General features: G+C 43.3%; 2 protein-coding genes across 2 annotated transcripts in view; both read left to right on the top strand.

Moving 5' to 3' along the window:
- The first annotated feature begins 161 nt into the window (after positions 1–161).
- CCDC137 (coiled-coil domain containing 137) lies at positions 162–10,926 on the top strand. Its single transcript, XM_027850282.1, has 6 exons — positions 162–292; positions 3,084–3,217; positions 5,854–6,082; positions 8,898–8,980; positions 9,552–9,631; positions 9,977–10,926. Exons 1-6 carry the CDS (start codon positions 162–164, stop codon positions 10,157–10,159), a joined length of 840 nt encoding a protein of 279 aa, XP_027706083.1. The 3' UTR covers positions 10,160–10,926.
- A 4,197-nt stretch (positions 10,927–15,123) lies between these two features.
- HGS (hepatocyte growth factor-regulated tyrosine kinase substrate) overlaps positions 15,124–17,854 on the top strand; it is a 60,043-nt gene continuing 57,312 nt past the window's right edge. The window contains exon 1 of the mRNA XM_027850088.1: positions 15,124–15,321. Within this exon, the coding sequence (XP_027705889.1) occupies positions 15,309–15,321 (13 nt within the window). The 5' untranslated portion in view covers positions 15,124–15,308. The remainder of the gene's footprint in view (positions 15,322–17,854) is intronic.

Genomic DNA, 17,854 nt, shown 5'->3' with positions numbered 1-17,854 from the left:
CCTTGAGCGGCCACCACGCAAACCAATCGTGGCCCCCGACCCTGGCTCCGCTGACCAATGGCCGCGGGGAGGAGGTGGGACAAGGAAGGCAGGGGGCGGGGCTGGGATGGGCCGGAGCGGAGGGCGGAAGTCCGGGCACGTCGGGGCGAGTGCGCTGGAAGATGGCGAAAGCCCGGCTTGGGGGCCCCGGAGCCCCGGGGCCCGCGGGGTCCGCCTTCCGGCCTCCGCGGAGGCAGCAGAGGCAGCAGGAACAAGGGAAGCAGCCTCCAACGCCGCAGCCGGGACAGGCGAGGTACGACTCGGGCTAGGTCACCCTCGCCCCCCCAGCCAACTTCACGAATTTCCCGAGTGTCATGTTAATTAATATACGTTAATTCAACAACACAAGTAACATAATTAATTAATAGTAAAAACAATAGTGATGACTATTAGTGTTATCACCGTCTCGAGAAATGGATAAAAAATAATGACGGTAACTGAGCAAGGCTCTTAATCGCTAAGCCTCAGTTTCCTCATCTGTAAAATGAGAAAGGGGCACCTAGGTAACACAGTGGATAGAGTGCTTGGCCTGGAGTCAGGAAGACACCTTCTCATGAATTTAAATCTGGCCTCAGACACTTCCTAGGTGTGACCCTGGGCAAGTCACTTAACCCTGTTTGCCTCAGTTTCCTCATCTGTAAAATTGGGACAATAACAGCACCTACTTCCCAGGATTGTTGTGAAGATCAAATGAGATAATACAGTGCCCAGCACATAGTAAATTCTATATAAACATTAGCTATTATTATTATTATGTACCAATTTATATGGGGTAGTTGGGTAGCACAGTGTATAGAGTGCTGGGCCTGGAGTCAGGAAGATTCTTCTTGAGTTAAAATCTGGCCTCAGACACTCACTAGTTGTGTGACGCTGGGCAAGTCACTTTACCCTGTTTGCCTCAGTTTCCTCATCTGTAAAATGAGCTGGAGAAGGAAAAGGCAAACCACTCCAGTATTTTTACCAAGAAAACCCTAAATGGGGTTGGGGGTTGTGCAGAATCAGACACGACTGAAAAAATGACTGAACACCACCAAAGTGAGAATGATATATCAGTTCCAACAGGTCTGTTGTCAGGTTTACATGAGATGTGTGTTAAACATATTTCAAACCTTAAAGTGTCAGTTATGATCATTAGTGTTTATTGTATGGTAATTTAAGGTCCACAAAGTATTTTTGTACTTCCTCCCTCAGATCTGCTTGGGTCTCCTTGGTTTTCAAGCACACTTAGAGTACTTCGCGCCGGGGGCATTGTGAAAATTGGTTACAACTTATCTAGTGAGAGGGAAAGAAGTGAGAGAGGTAAGAAGAGAGAACAAGTTCCCCTGAAATGCTGAGATTACACTGTAATGGATAGTAATTTGGCATCTACAACATATCATCCTTATTTAGCAACCTGTAATAGTAAATGGTTTACAAGTCTCAAATTAGAGGCAGTTTGGTACAGTTGAAAGAGGTGAGCTGGGAGACCAGGGTTTGAGGCTGAGCTTGCCCCAGACTAGTGGTATGACTTTGACTGGGCCACTTTTCTCAGCCTGTTTCCATACCTATAAAATGAAGACTTTATAGTAGATTATCTCCATCATAAATCTAGAGCTGGAAGGTACCTCAGAACTCATCTAATCCACCCCCCTGCCTTTTTACAAATAAGGAAACTGAGGCCTAGGGAGGCTAAGTGACTTGCGTAAGGTAGAAAGTGGCAGAGAGGTAAGATCCTAGAGGATTTGTTCTGTGAAGTTTGGATTCAGTCAAAGGGCTGAACTTGAGGACCTAGAGGGCCACATGTGGCCTCGAGACTGCAGATTTCCCAACCCTGTCATACTAATATACTGTATAAAACACACACACACTTTACTAATATACTATATAAAACATACACACACACACCTATACTGGCCGCACGCTGACCTTCTGCCGGCCGCACGCCGGTACCCGCTCCTCCTATAAGGAGCACACTACCAGAGTCTTACTCACACTCGAGTCTTCGGTCCTCTGCCGGATAACCACACAGAGACAAGCCATCGGGAGGCGCCAACACCAGAGCTTTATTCAGAGGCCAACACAGCAAGCCATCATAGCAAGCCCAAGCAGCAAGGCAGAGCAACAGGGCAGGAGCCAGGAGAGAGTGCGTGTGTGTTCTGACCACGCTCGTTCCTAAATACCTACCTAGCCCCTCCTCCCCAGCCCGCTTACTAGCCTATGATTGTAGGGTCAGATACCGAAAGGGGCTGTCTGAGTTTAGCACACCAAGGGGGAGGGAGTGACATAGGAGGCTAGGACCGGATACAGGGAGGAGGCATCTGGGATTGGCGCATAGACAAGAGTACGTGACCTAGGAAGTCAGACTCAGACACTGGGAGGAGGGGTCTGGGTCAGTGCTGCACAAAGGGACCCAGGAAGTCAGGAAGGTCACAAGAGGCGTCTGGGGATGACGTTGCATATAGGGAGGGGACTAAGCAAAGGGAACTCAGTCCTCTGCCGTCCAGCTCCCACGTGGCACCGCCCCTTGCCTCAGGAGCTCAAGCTCCGGCTATTTCCTTGCACCTAGCTTATCTCACAAAGCACTGCCCATTGCCTCAGGGCTTCTCCATATCCAGCCCATCCCAGTTCACCACGACTCTGCCTACCACAGCCCCTGCCTCGACTTCCAAAATACCCAGATCTTACCCTACCCTTGCCACAGCACCCAACCTGGTAGCTGCCAACATCAGACAGTCCCTCACACACACCCTTTGGAGATACTGGGATATCATCTCTCTCATGACATACTTTGGGCCTGGGGCATCAAGATCTCTTTGAGCTCAAAAATTCTATTAATTTAATATGATCTGGGGCCTTGACTTCCCTATAGGAAATGAATGAGGTGGTTATTAATCTGATTGTCATTAGATCCATGAGAATTCAGTTTAGGCTACAGCAGTTATGGGTAAATGATCAGCCCCCACCCAGGGTACTAATACAAGAGTTATCAGTATAACCACCAGCTTGGAGTGGAAGGTGTTCAGAAGGTGCTAACACATCTCTGTGTTGTTTTTTTTTCTTTCCAGAAAAGAGAAGAAGAAGAAAGTAAACTCTAAGCCCAAGAACTTGGATGATCAAGAGATTCCTTTCCGACTTCGGGAAATTATGAAGAGCCGTCAGGAGATGAAAAGACATATCAGCAAAAAGAAAAGAAAAGCAGGTAGGACATGCTGTGGAGTAGCTAGAACCTTCTTTGTGGGTTCTGGACTTGTGATTTCATTGCTTCAGGGAATTCTTTGTGTAGAATTCTCTGCTCTTGTGCACATCAATACGTCCTCTGTTATTCAGCACTTAGGGAGTCCTCCTAGGGGCACTGAGAGGTTAAGCTACTTGTCCGTGTCTACACATATGCAGGCCTCAGACAGACAGAATTTTAACCCAGGACTTCTGGATTCCTGATTCCACTCTCACTGTCAACACATCTTTAATTCATCTCCAGTCAATTCAGCATTGATGAGTACTTACTCTGTGTGGGGGATATTGAGAGGAATGAAAACACAGATTCTTTCTTCATGGAGTTCGTGATCTAGTAGGAGAATTAAAACAGTTACACAAATTACATTATGATCTAGGGGATCCCTCTTTTTTTTCCCCTAACTCGAACTTATAGCTTAGACTCAGAAGATTAAGACCCTCAGTTTAAAGTACTTAGTGACTCTATGCTCCTGTATAGTTCATAAACCACAGTGGATGTGTTTACCTTTTGATAGGCAGCTGGTGGACACAACCCCAAAGTAAAGGCATTTTGTGAAATGGCACAATAAATATCAACAAAATGTCTGTCCCCAAATCAGAAACTCAGTGTCAGAGTCAATAATAGCTAGCATTTATATAGCATTTTAAGATTTGCAAAACTCTTTGCAAATATTAAGTCATTGTGTCTTCTTAACAACCCTTGAGAGGTAAGTGCTATTATTTTCCCTCTTTTTACAGATGAGGAAACTAAGACTGAAAAGGTTAAGTCACTTGCCTTGAGGTTGCACAGCTATTTAGCATACGTATAAGTGTCTGAGAGTGGATTTGAACTTGGGTCTTCCTGACCCCAAGTCCAGTGTTCCCTCCTCACCTCCACACCTACTTGCCTTGACACTCATAAATCTCTTGAGTGGAGAGGCATGCACGCTGGAGACGTGTTCAAGGTAACTTATACCTCTAGGGATGTATCTCTCCTTCTTCCCCACCCCACCTTCTCGTGATGGTCCCCAGCTGTTTCTTTTGGGTTGAAGCGTTTCTCCGTAGTGAGTTGTCTGGTTGCTTCCTAGGCAGGGCTTGTGGCTCTGAAAATTGGCAGTAGTCTACTAAAGTAGTCTTTAACTTCAGCTTCAGCTTAAATCCTGGCCTAGGGTATTGTTTGCTGTGTGCTCTAGGAAAGAAGTAGAACCTATACTCTAGAACCAGCAGGAATCTTGCCTCTCTGAAGCAAAGTCTTGCCTGCCAAACCCAGATTACCCTTACCAGCTCTGATCTGCCTCTGGACTCTGCCAAAACTACAGTGCCAAATGGGAGGTGGGGATGGAGAAGAGAGAATTCCCTTTCCCTACCCCTTGCTGCATTTTTTAGTAGAAATAAAGGAAAAGATGAAGTGTCAACACTTTCTTTAGAGTTGACAGTCTTCTCCACTCTGTCCAGGGAGGAAAACCACCAAAGCAATCCATGCCCAGGGGTCTCTTCCAATCGTCTTCTGCATTTTCTAATATTTTCATATGCTGATGGGCTACTCTGGATCAGCCGAAGGTTAAATCCTTACATCTTGTAGTCTCTTACCTGCCCTTTGCATCTTTCTGCGTCTTTTAATGTCATCTAACTTGACTGGGGGACTCAGTTGATCTGGAGTTCCCAAATAACCACCCTCACCTGTACTGTAGCACCGGGCTGAACTCGCTACCTGTCAGTGTTGCAGAGGTGCTGAAGGAGATAACATTGGGTTGGGGGCAGGAAGGGAGTGTGGATTAGGTGGAATGTGAGCTGAGTCTTGGTAGATGCTTGGTGTTTTAGTCAGCAGAAAGTCAGGAAGGAAAAACAACGTAAGCAGAGGTATATAGACCTGAGTAAACCCAGGTAAGTGGGTAGTTTAGGCTAGCTGGAACCTAGCATACATGGGGAGTGGAGGAGATGGGGGAAGGGGAGTTAAGATAAATGAGAGTTTGGACTTAATGGTCTTCCAGCTGTAAATCTGTGATCGGGAAACAAGGCTTATTTAAGACCATTTTGCTTTGAATTAGGCTTGTTTAAAAATGGAACATCTCTTCTTCTCCCCTTACTTCCCCTCCCCCCAAATGAGAATTCTGAACTTTTTTTTTTAGGGGTAGGGGACAGTATTTCAGTATAATTGATTTCTTTTGTAATCCCTGTAATCTTTTGTAATCCTTTACACTTTATGCATTTAGAAATATTCTGAGATGGTGTCCATAGGATTCATCAGGCTGCCAAACGGGTCCATCATACACACACACACACACACACACACACACACACACACACACACACACAAGATTAAGAACCCTTGCTTTATGGGAAGTCTAATTTTAGAATAGATTATATTGATTAAGGCCGAAAAGGCTTTCTTCTGCCTGTACTCTCTTAAATAAACCTCTTCTCCCTCATTTCTGAGCTTCCTGAAGCCTGTATGTTGTAAAGAGTATGAGAGTCAGGAGGCTTGGGTTCTTGGCCCACTTCTGCTACTAATAAGCTCTGTGATCTTTACCACTCTGGGTCTCATCCTCCTCCATAAAATGAATGAACGATTCCTCAGGTCACTTTCAGTTACAAAACTTTACGTTCTGGCTGTTTTCCTAGTCCAAGTGGCATTCAGGCAGAAGTTTGAGAAGGAAGCAATGGGATCTCTGTCAGACATCCCAGTTCCCAAGTTCAAGCAGGGGAAAAAGGAGTCGGACAAAGCCTATGTCCACCGAATGGAACAAGAGGCCCAGCACGTGATCTTCCTCAGTGAGAACCAGGAGGAACGGAAACCTGAGAAGGCAGGACCTTCTCAGCCAAAGAAAGAGAAATCTCAGCGGAAGAAAGAGTGAGTTGGGTTTGGTTGGAATGTGGTGAGGATTTGCTTAGACCTCCAGCTTGAGGGTGTTACTATCCCCAAACATGTCAGGGCGGAGGGACTTGAGAGGCTTCTAGACTTCAGAGCACTAATTAGGCCCCAAGATTTCATTGGCTGGTGTCAATGATGGCGATTCACCAGCAGATGGCGACAGAAACCCCCAGATAACCCCAAGGCAGGCCTGGAGAAGCAAGTTTCCAGTTTCTGTCAAATTGGTAAACAGATTTTTTAACATCTGTACTAGGCTAGGTACGGCGTAATTAAATTTCCTGCGCTTAAGGAGTTTGCAATCTAGTTGAGGAAACAAGAAGTGAACCGTGAGATACCAGCAGACAGTACAGGATACTGTGAGTGGTCAGTTGCGTGGCAAGGACCAGTCCAATACAACAAGCATTTATTTTAAGTACCTGCTGTATGCAGAATACTGTGCTCGGCACTGGGGAGCTACAGAGACAAAAATAAATAGCTCTGCTTTCAAGAAGCTTAAATTCCACTGGAGGATAGCACACACAAACATGTAAATATATATGTGATTAACTGGGGAAGGAGAGAACAAGCAGGAAATGGTACCTACTTTTGGTGAGAGGTAGAACATGAGCCACGCCTTGGGGGAAGTCTAGATGTCGATGATGATTGCTAGCATTTATATAATGTTTTAAGGTTTGTAAAGAGCTTTACAAATATCTCATTTTATCCTCACAAGAACCTTCTGAAGTAGGTGCCATTATTTTGCCCATTTTACAGATGAACAAATTGAAGTCGGTAGTGGTTAAGTGAATTGTCCAAGGTCACATAGCCATGAAGTATCTGAGGCTGGTTTTGAACTCAAGTCTTCCCAACTCCAGGCCCAGCTTGCTATCCAATGAGCCACCTACCTGCCTAATGGGATAGATAGTCTGTGCCAAGAATTGGAACGGTGGAGTGCTGAGTTTGGGGAACCCCATGCAGTCCATTCATGGCCACAAAGTGTCCTATGGGGAAGATAGCCAGAATAAAAGGTTCCTTGCAGGCTATTTGTGAACTCCGTTGTTCCTATAGTTTCTTTCCTTTACCCTACTGTAGTTATAGCTGGTTTTCTTTCTAGGTATGGCTGTTTTTCTTTCCTTGTTGGTGTGCCAGTATCTAAAATTTAAACATTGTGAGACTTTGTCCTGGAGCCCCACCAACTCAGGCTTCATTAGAAGGATGGCGTAGTTGGATTTCTATAACTATTAATGGCATAAATTCACCTTTACTGAACATTTATTAGGCATTTGGGTTCTTTCTAAAATTTTCGGTTGACCAAAAAACTGGGAGATAGCAGTTATGTTGAATGGAGTCAGGATCCACATAGATGAAAATAAATATAAAGCATATAAATATAAAGTCTATTCGTTCAAAAGCTCAAGTATGAGGTAGAGGAAAATGTGACTAGAAATTTTTCATATTTTTCGTGTAAAAAAGATCGTAGGGTTTCAGTGGGCTGTAAGTTCAGTTTGAATCAGCAATGTATTGTGGCTGACAAAAAAAAAAAAGCTAAGGTTATCTTAGAAGGAAAGATGGAAACAGGCCTTTGTTAAGCACCTCCTATGGGCCAGGCACTGTGCTAAGCACTTTACAAATTTGCAAATTGATGTGAAGCTATCATTTGATCCTCAAAACAACCTTCAGGGTATTATTATCCTCATTTTACAGTTGAGGAAACTGAGGGAAGCAGAGGTTAAGTGACTTTCCCAGGGTCACATAGCTACTACTTGTTTGAGGTCAGATTTGAACTAAAGTCTTCCTGACTCCCAATCTGGCACTGTGCCACCTAGCTGTCTCTTAAGTGACATTAATAAATGTAAATCATCCCTATCCCTACCACATCTGGGTTATTGTGTCCCATTCTGGGTGCCACATTTTCCAAAGGAAAACACCCAGGATAGTGAAGGGTCTCAGAATTGAGCCACAGAAGAATCATTTGAAGTTCAGGGAGATGGTTAGCCTAGAAAAGAAAAGAACTATTTTGAGATGATTAGAAGACTTCAAATATATGATGAGATTGTTATGTAGAAATGTTAGACTTGGATTTGATTGGTTCTTGGGGGTCTGAACCAAGATCAGTGGGTAGAAATTACAGGAAGGCTGTTTTCAGGACAGTGTTTGGACAAACTTTCTTATTATTAATGCTATCCAGAAATGGAGTGAGCTTCCTTAGGGAGTGGAGCCCCCGTCACTAGGGCAATCTGGGTAGCCCTCGGTGGGGCTGCTGCAGATGGGATTAATGCTTTTGGTGGATGCTGATTAAGGTTGCATCTGAGCTCTTTTGTCACTACAGTCCGATGGTTTTTCTTGATTCTATTCTAGGACCTATTGGAAGTTTCCTGAGAGGTTAGTCCTCCTGTTCCCTTTGACCCACTTTTTTCAGGCTGTCCATCTCTGTTTCAGGTTTCACCTTACAGTTATTAACTTCTAGATAGTTGGCAGAGTGGATAGAATCCCGGGTTGGGAACCAGGAAGACTCATCTTCTGAGTTCAAATCTGGCCTCAGACACTTACTAGTTGTATAGCCCTGGGCAAGTCTCTTAAGCCTGTTTGCCTCAGTTTCCTCATCTGTAAAATGAGCTGGAGAAGGAAATGAAAAACCATTCCAGTATCTTTGCTAAGAAAACCCCAAATGAGGTCACGAAGAGTCAGACATGACTGAAACAACTGAACAACAACAATAATTGCTGTGAGATGTGTATATGTGTGAGTGATACAGATATCATTTCAGCATCCTGGAAAATATTTTTTTAAAAATGAGCTATATTTGGCTTTTTAGGTTCCAGAGACGGCGTTTGGATAAAGTTCGACATCAGAAAGAGGAAAAGGCAATAGCTGGCTTGGAAAAAGAACTATTTCAAGGTAGTCCTGCCTGGAATTTAAAATCTCCCAATCCCCTGCTTTTGGAAACATGCACCGGAAGAGATAGCTGCATTTTAGGAATTTCTGAGGACGTACAGATCAGAGACAGGTTAGCTAGCATCCAGCGGTTTCAGCCATGCTACTTGTAGAAACTTTCAATAATAAATGTAATCACAGCTGACATGTATAGCATGTCATGATGTTTGCAGAGCCCTTTATATACATTATCTCATTTGATCTATTCAATAGCACTTTCCTTTTTTCTGTGGCTAGGGGCTCAGAATGGGTCACATAGTGAGGGTCCGGCGTGAAATTCAGACTCAGGTTTCACCTGACTCCAAGGGCAGCACTTTGTGTCTGGTTCTGTACCTGTAGCCCTAGCCACATGTGGTACAATTTGAACCAGAAATCGAATTCTTTCTCTGGGGTTATTTTTGTCAGGGAAGGTAGAGCATGGTTGTGAGTGGTTCTTGATTAAAGAGGGGACAGGGAGAGGTGAGTTGTGAGTGGTTTGGCTATGTAGCCAGCATCCTATAATAAGTCATTCTCAAACCTCCTCTTCCCATTGTAGATTCTGTGAAATTTGGTGAGGTTGTCCTTCAGCCCCCAGAATTAACAGCAAAACCAAGGAAGAGCACAAACAGTGACAAGGTAATATGGGGCTTGGGTGGGGGGGTCTGGTCAGATATCTAATGAGCTCAGTGAGGGTGAATGTGTCATTGGGTCATAAGAGCTTGAAATAACCTTCTCCATCACCCTTCCAGTGAAGGTTGATTTGGGGGGGCTTCTGGGTAGCACCTGGGCAGTGTGCCTGGGAGCAGAGGAGACTTCTTCTCCTGTCCTGGTCTGGGTAGAAGGTATATCTCAGCCCTGATGGGGCTGTGAGCTGATCACACAAGTACTGGTACTGATCTTAGTGCTAAGAACAGGCCCAAGGGAAGCCTCACCTCTCCCCTGGGCCCCAACTTTCTGTCCTTACTGCCCTCTTTTCCTCAGCTCGGCAAGAAGTCGCTGTTGCTTACGAGCCTCCTGACCTCTAGCAATGCCCCCCAACCCCGAGCCGTCTCGCTGGCTCGACAGCGGATTGTGGCCGAGGAGAGAGAGCGTGTTGTGCAGGCCTACCGGGAGCTCAAGAAACACAAGCAGCAACAGCTAGAGCAAAGACAGCCTGTTAGCTGATCTGAGGGGAAGCCAAAGAAGAACCCTGGGGATTTCTGGTACTTGATGCTGGTGTCCAGGAATAAAGGGGATGACTCTTCCTGCTAGGGGCAGAACTTAAGCCTACTTAGCCTCCCCTTTCCCCCAAAAACTGCACCTTGGGAACCAGAAAATTACTTTTGTGTGTCTGAACAACAACACAGTGATAGCACTCAGAATCGGGCTGCCAAACCAGAACCTTTTTTGCACGCACAAACTCTGGAGTGGTCCCTGGCTCCATTCCCACAGTTTATGCTATGGCTCTGCTTGCCTGGTGCCAAGAGACCTGATGGGTACTGGGGCCCAAAGACAGAGCTTCCTGTGCATTTACCTGCCAAGATGTTTCCTAGGAACAGCAGGAGTCTAACCCTAAAACACCGATTAGACAGGGGTGATGATTGTATTTTTGTATCACATTGATACTGGGCTTGTGGAAGGTAAAATTCTGGACGGCTGCCAAGGTTGGGTGTGACTGGCTCTTAAGAAATGCTTGTTTGATTGACTATTTGTAATTTATATCTAGCACCCTGAACAGTGAAACTTGACAACATCACATTCTGACTTGGCTTTTATTTTTTATTTGGTGCTAGAAACAGTGTTATGTGGATGACAAAGGCCCAAGAGAGCAGGGCTGGGGGAGGAGCACATCTTATCCTTTACCTTACCACATGTGTACTAGTTGTGTGATGCTGGTCGAGTCACATAACCCTGTTTGCCTCCATTCCTCATCTGTACAATGAGCTGGAGAAGCAAATGGCAGACTACTCCATTATCTTTACCAAGAAAACCCTAAACGGGGTCACAGACAGTTGGAAACAACTGAACAATAATAACACTTGTAGCACTAGCTGTGGCAGCTGAAATCCAGTCGCAAGCCCAGAATTCTGGACTGAGGCTAGTTACTTATCTAGGTTGTTTATTCTTCCCGAATTCCTACAACATGCTTAGTATACTGGAAGGTAGGGGATAGCAGGATTTTAGAGCTTGAAGGGATCTTCGTAGTCAGCCACTATAAGATCAGCTTCCTCATTTTACTGATGAGGAAACTGAGGCCCAGAGATGTTCAGAGACTTCATCGAGGTCATATAAGAAGCAGAGCCAAGATTCAGCACAAGGGGCCGCTGCCCTCTGTGCTTTGTCCCAGGCTGCTCCTTGGGACTACGGCCAAAAGCAGGCAGTTAATGGCTGTTAATTCTGATAAACACATTGACCAACACAGTTCCAGAGGGTTCTCGATGAAACAGGCTGCCTACCTCCTGATAAAGACGTGATAGACTCAGAGTACAGATTGAGAGAGACCTTTCGACATGGCCAATGACGCAATTTGTTTTGGACTATACATCTTTGTAACCAGGGTTTTGTTTTTCTTGCTTTATAATTGTGTGTATGCTGGGGGAGAGGGGAAGTTGCGAAGGGAGAAAAGGCAGATCTTTTGAGAATAAAATAAAATTTAATGTTAAAAATACATAAAAATAATGAATAGTTAATTAATTAACTTAATAAAGTTAATAGTTAATTAAGGGCCTGATCACCAAAATGGAAAGCAGGTGAGAGGGACCTCTTTTCAGATGGATCTCTGCTATTTTGAGTTTTTTTTTCCCAGACTTTTGTTTCTATACCTGATTATACTAGAACTACTTAATTTTGCTAGTTTCCCTCCAAATTTCCTCTAATGGCTTCCCTGACATTAGTTAAGGGCTAACAGAAGGGGAGGATGGAATTCTCAGTAAATATATGGCAGGTTACATCATTCTCTTGCTCCCTATCCACTGAATAGGTCTCCATCTCTCCCAACTAAATGTCTTGCCACCTGCTTCAAAAATTATAGTAAAAGTAGCTTTCTCACTCCAAATCTTATGCATTCTCAACTTTCTTGTCTCAACTTGTAAGACTTCTGTCCTCCTGATTCCAGGTTATAGATTTGGGTCAATCATTAATGCTTCCTTTTCTCCTTTCTCAGCCAGCCCAGCACCAAACCCTTCTACTTTCTCCATAACTCAGATCCCTTTACCAATCCCACACCTCCATCTGAGGCCAAATTACTTAATGCCTAGGAGTCACGCATTCCTTGCTTCTGGCCTCTTACCCTATAACTATTGCAGAGTGACCCCCAAAATAATCTACCATACATGGTGATGAATTTGTCTACAGATCAGTTGTAAATTTTTGTTGGTGTTTCTTGTTTTTATTCTTCATTTTATTCTAATGTTCTCCACTTCAGCCAAAAACACTCTTAGGATTAGAGCAAAGGAGAGATTCTCAAGTGCCTCTAATGGTGCTAATAAGGCATATGTCCCCAACGTTCTCTTCTGACCTCCTCCATTTTATACTAACTTTGTGATCTCATCAGGTCCCACAGGTTTGATTTTCATCTCTGTGCAGATAATTCCCAGGTCTATGTGTATATAGGCCAAGTCTCTCTCCTAAACTATAGCCCTACATCATCAATTGACCTTTAGACATCTTATATTGGAAGTCCCATAGACATTTCAAACTCAACATGTCCCAAAACAAGTCACCTTTTTCCCTAAACCCTCTCCTCTTCCAAATTTCCTTTTTTTGGCTGAACAAGTTGTGGTACATGAATGTAATGGAATATTATTGTGCTATGAGAAATGATGAGCAGGCAGACTTCAGAAAAACCTGGAAAGACTTGTATGGACTGATGCTGAGTGAGGTGAACAGAACCAGGAGAACGTTGTACACAGTAACAGCCACATTGTGTCATGACTAACTTTGATAGACTTGGCTCTTCTCAGCAATGTAAGGATCTAAGACAACTCCAGAAGTCTCATGATGGAAAATGCTGTCCACATCCAGAGAAAGAACTATAGAGTTTGAATGCAGATCAAAGCATACTATTTGCTTTTTTTTTTCCTTCTATTTTGTTTTGTTTCCTCATTCTTGTGGTTCTTCCTGTTGGTTCTAATTCTTTACAACATGACTAATGTGAAAATATGTTTAATAGGAAGGTATATATAGAACCTATATCAGATTGCATGCCATCTTGGGGAGGAAGGCAGGGAGGGAGGGGGAGAAAAAGCTCAAAAGCTTATGGAAGTTATTGTTGAAAACTAAAATTAATTTTTAAAAATCCTAAAAAAAACCCATCCTCATACACAGATTGTAAGACCACTATTGTTTTGTATGAATACCATTGTCTTTTTTATAAAAGAATTCCTTATTAAAAAAAAAAAAACACTGTCTCCCTGGCCCTATAGGGAAAGGCATGCATAGTTCAAATTCTTCATAGATTTTCATGGCTCACTGATAAGCACACCCTACCCCCCACCCCCCATCGTGTCTGCCTGACTCTATAGGGGTAAGTCCTTCACAATAATCCTTTCTGTAACTGCCCCTTCCAGCTACCCACACCAACTGTTTTCCTCAATATTCAATTTGCTCTTAAAGCTATAGTAACAATATCTGTAATCCAATTCCAGAGGACTGATGAAACTTGCTTCCCTCTTGACAGAGAAGCAATAGACTCAAGATGTAGAATAAGACATATATTTGTGGGCACAACCAATGTGGGAATTAGTTTTGCTTGACTATATGTATTTGTTACAAGGGCTTTCTTTTTCTTTTTTTCCTAGTGGTGGGTTGGGAGAACAAATAGAGATGGAGGTAGGGAGGGAGAGAGAATCTTTGAGGTGTCTTTTTTTTGTTTGTTTTAAATTCAGGGAAAAGAACAGGAGGAAATCCAGAAAGAAGCAGAAGCAAGCTTTTATACTTAAAATGAAAAGCAAGCTGCACATAATAGAGATCTGCAGTTTCATGTACAAGCTTCTTTTTTCATTCTACTATGTGGAAATGCCTGTTTTATTTTTAGAATAAAAATTCATTTTAAAAATCTGTGGTTTCAGTAATACAGGCATTCAAAACAAAGATTACATGAGGTTTGGAGGAGCTGCTGTTTTAAGTGTGATTAAGGAACCAATCAGATGAGTAGGATTGCTCCGCATTAGTGAGATAGCAAGATTTGTAGTGGCTGGAGTCAGCATAGTTTTGTCCCTTTCTCCAGCTGCAGGGTTTGAGAATTAGCAGGGCTGGAGATTAGTAGGGCTTAAAGGGATAAAGGACAATGTCAAGGCATTTGTTTTTAAAATTACATAGATTTGATTTGGTTTGGACATAATAGACATTACCCAATAAATACACCCCATTGTTTGTTGAGTTTATTACTCAATAAATTCAAATGAAGAATAGGCTCCCTGTTACCTCCAGGATCAAATACAGAAGTCTCTGTTTGGCATTGAGAGCCCTTTTTATAACCTAGCCCTCTCCCCTCAACTTTCCAGTTTTCTTGTGCTTTATGCCTCTCCCCACCATGTGTTCTTCCATACAGTGACATTGGCTTCCTTGCTGTTTCCCAAACAAACCACTCCCTTTCTTGTCTCCAGATGTTTTCTCTTGGCTGTCCCCCATGCCCAGAATGCTCTGCCTCCTCATCTCCACCTCCTGGCTTCCCAACCCTTCTTAACTCTGATGTCTTCTCTCTCTTGATTATTTCCTAATTGTCCTGTATATGGCTTGTTTGCGTATACTTGATTGTATGTTGATTCCTCTGTTAGGTTGTGACCTCCTCAAGCTCAGGGACTGTCTTTTGCCTTCCTTAGTGTCTCCAGAATTTAATACAGTACCTGGCACATGGTAAGTAGGTGATCAATAAATCAATGACTGACTGCAAAGTACATTTCCCAACAGTTCAGCAATTACTGTGATTACCTCTGTTAGCACAGGAATTCAAAATGAATTAGGTGATAGAAGGACAAGAGATTGACTCAGAGAGGAGAATCTCAGAGTTCCAGTTTGTCAAGGTGGAATTGTCTGAGATAATGAGGATAGCTCAAATGAGATCACTCCCTGTGGCTGACATGGAATGAATCATTTCACCAACACCCAGCGTGGAAGGCAGCAGCATCACCCACTCTGCCCCCATGCTTCTCCCTCAACCTTTTAGTTTCAAGGCTGGTCATATATAGCAACTGGGAAAGGGGCTTATTACCCTGCCAAGGGCCAATCCTTCTTCTTGATTTGATTTATGGGCTCCATCAAGCTCTGAAGAATGGACCTTTCTTGATTTTGTGCTGGGAAGCAAGTCAGAAGGCTCTCAATCCATGGGAAATCTATGGAGGGAGAAGGTAAGACAACAGCAGAGATGACAACTCACAATCTAATGGGAGAGTCAACATGCAAACAAATATGTACAAACAAGCTATGTACAGGATAAATAGGAAATTATTAACAGAGAGAAGACACGAGTTATTTCAATCAGTCAGTCAATCTAAAAGCACTTATTAAACACCTACTGTGTGATAGGTACTTTGCTAAGCACTGAGGGATATACAAAGATAAAAGTGAAATTCTGCCTTCAACAGCTTGCATTCTAATGGGGGATTTATTCATGTGAGTAAAAATATAACATGTATGTAGCCTGATTGTTTCTGACCAGATCTGTAGAGATAGGGCATCGAGATGAGGTGACTAGGATGTGACTTTAGTTTCAAGAGGAGCAGAGCAGGGATGCAGTGGACAAGGCTGTGTCCTCCTTTGCACCTGAGGAGGGAGGGTGGGACAACAATGGAGACTGAGGAGAGAGACTGGACACCAACAGTGGCGGGCTGTGCTTAGAGCCAAATAGCCACTGTGTGGAACACCAGATTCAGACTGTGATTGCTCCTTTTAAGAACCCAGGAGGCTGGGGAAAGATTTTAATCCCTTTTTTTCCTTTTCCCTTGTTTATCAAAAAAACCTGACATTTAAATCCAGAGTTTACTGTTTTTTAAAAGTTACTTACCTGATATTTTTAGTAGAGAAAGCTATCTTTCTCTAGCTAAGGCTAAATTGATGTGAGTTGGTTTGGAGCCATATATTTGTTTTTGTACAGAGAGTACAAGTGGAGAAATACCTGTGGCTAGCTTGAATACACAGAAATTTAGGTAGGTCAGAGGACTAACCTTGTTCTAGTGATCAGGCTTTGGTATGATGTAGAAGCTCTGGTGATTCTTAATAATAAACTATATTAATAAAGCTCCCTAAAATGATAGAGAAAGAGATCCACATGGACCTAAGAAGCCATTGCCCTATAGGCTAAAGCAAGTTCATTGTTGTACTAAGGTGAGGCTGATCAGACTGGAGGAAGAGGGAGCAGAAGCAGAGGTCGTGACCAAAGGGAAGGTGAATATACATATACATATAGATATTAAAGTTATAGCTAACATTTATATAGCCCTGACTATGTGCCCTGTGAGAAGCTAGGTGGAGCCATAGTGCCTAGAGTGCCAGGCCTAGAGTCTGGAAGACTCATCTTCCTGAGTTCAATTTGGCCTCAGACACTTACGAGCTGGGTTACCCTGGGTAAGTCACTTAACCCAGTTTGCCTCAGTTTCCTCATGTGTAAAATGAGCTGGAGAAGGAAATGGCAAGCCACTCCAGTATCTTTGCTAGGAAAACCCCATATGGGGTCACAAAAAGTCAGACATGACTGAACAACAACGACAAATGTGCAAGGCACTGTGCTAAACACTTTACAATTATCTCATTAGATCCTTACAACTCAGGGAGGTAGGTGCTTTTATTATGTCCATTTTTACAGATGAGGAAACTGAGGTTAAATGACTTACATGGGATCATACATCTAATAAATGTCTGAGGCCGGATTTGAACACAAGTCTTTCCTTCCTAACTCCAGGCCCAACACTCTATCCACAGAGCCTCCTAGCTGTCCCAGGCAGGGAGAATACCTTTGAGCTAGCTCAATGAGAGAAGACAGTCTGAGAGAAACTGGAAGGGGAGTGGTGAGAAATTAAAAAAAAAAAAAAAAGAAATGCCCAGTCAGTCAACTGGAGGTGGATATTCCAGGGATCAGGAAAGGCTTTATACAGACTATGATATATGAGCAGAATCTTGAAGGAAATCAGAGATTCTAAGAGAAAAAGATGAGGAGGGATTGCATTCTAGGAATGCAAACACACAGAGATGAGAGGCAGATCATTGTATGGATGGATGGAAAAATGAGTAAACCAATATAACTGGATTGAAAAGTGCAAGGAGGGTATTGGTATGTAAGACTAGAAAGGTAGAAAGAAGTGAGGTTGTAAAGAGCTTAAAATGCCAAATAAATGAGTCCTATGTTTGATCTTCAAGTCAATAGGGAGCTACTGTAGTTTATTGAGCAGGAGTGTGACGCGATCTGAACTATGCTTTAAGAAAATTTCTTTGATAAATGTATGGAGGATAGATTAGATTGGGAAGAAGGCAGGGAGACCAAACATGAGACTGTTATAATATTCTAGGTAAGAGGTATTGAGGGCCTGAACCAGGGTGCTGTCTGAGTGAGGTGAGGAGGAGGGAACCCATATGTATGTATGTAGATAGATATGAGATTATGTATGTTTATATATATTAGATATATGGAGGGAGCACAGGGAATTGATGATGACACTGAGATTAGGAACCTGAATACCTCTGAGGAATCTTTGCGTCCTCTGATGCTTATAGGAACTTGTGCGGAAAGATAACGAGTTCTGGTTGGGACAGTTTGAAAGTTCTGATGCATGGCCTGGACCAAAGACTATACACATTGAAGCACAGGCCCTTAATGAGAAGCTCCAGCACCTGCTCCCCTCCTTTGATCTTAATTATTTTTGTCCATGACACACATCTCTCCCAGAC

This window comes from Vombatus ursinus, unplaced genomic scaffold (assembly GCF_900497805.2).
Source record: "Vombatus ursinus unplaced genomic scaffold, bare-nosed wombat genome assembly UNPS02008996.1, whole genome shotgun sequence".
Lineage (NCBI taxonomy): Eukaryota > Metazoa > Chordata > Mammalia > Diprotodontia > Vombatidae > Vombatus > Vombatus ursinus.
This window is presented reverse-complemented; position numbering and strand designations above follow the sequence as displayed.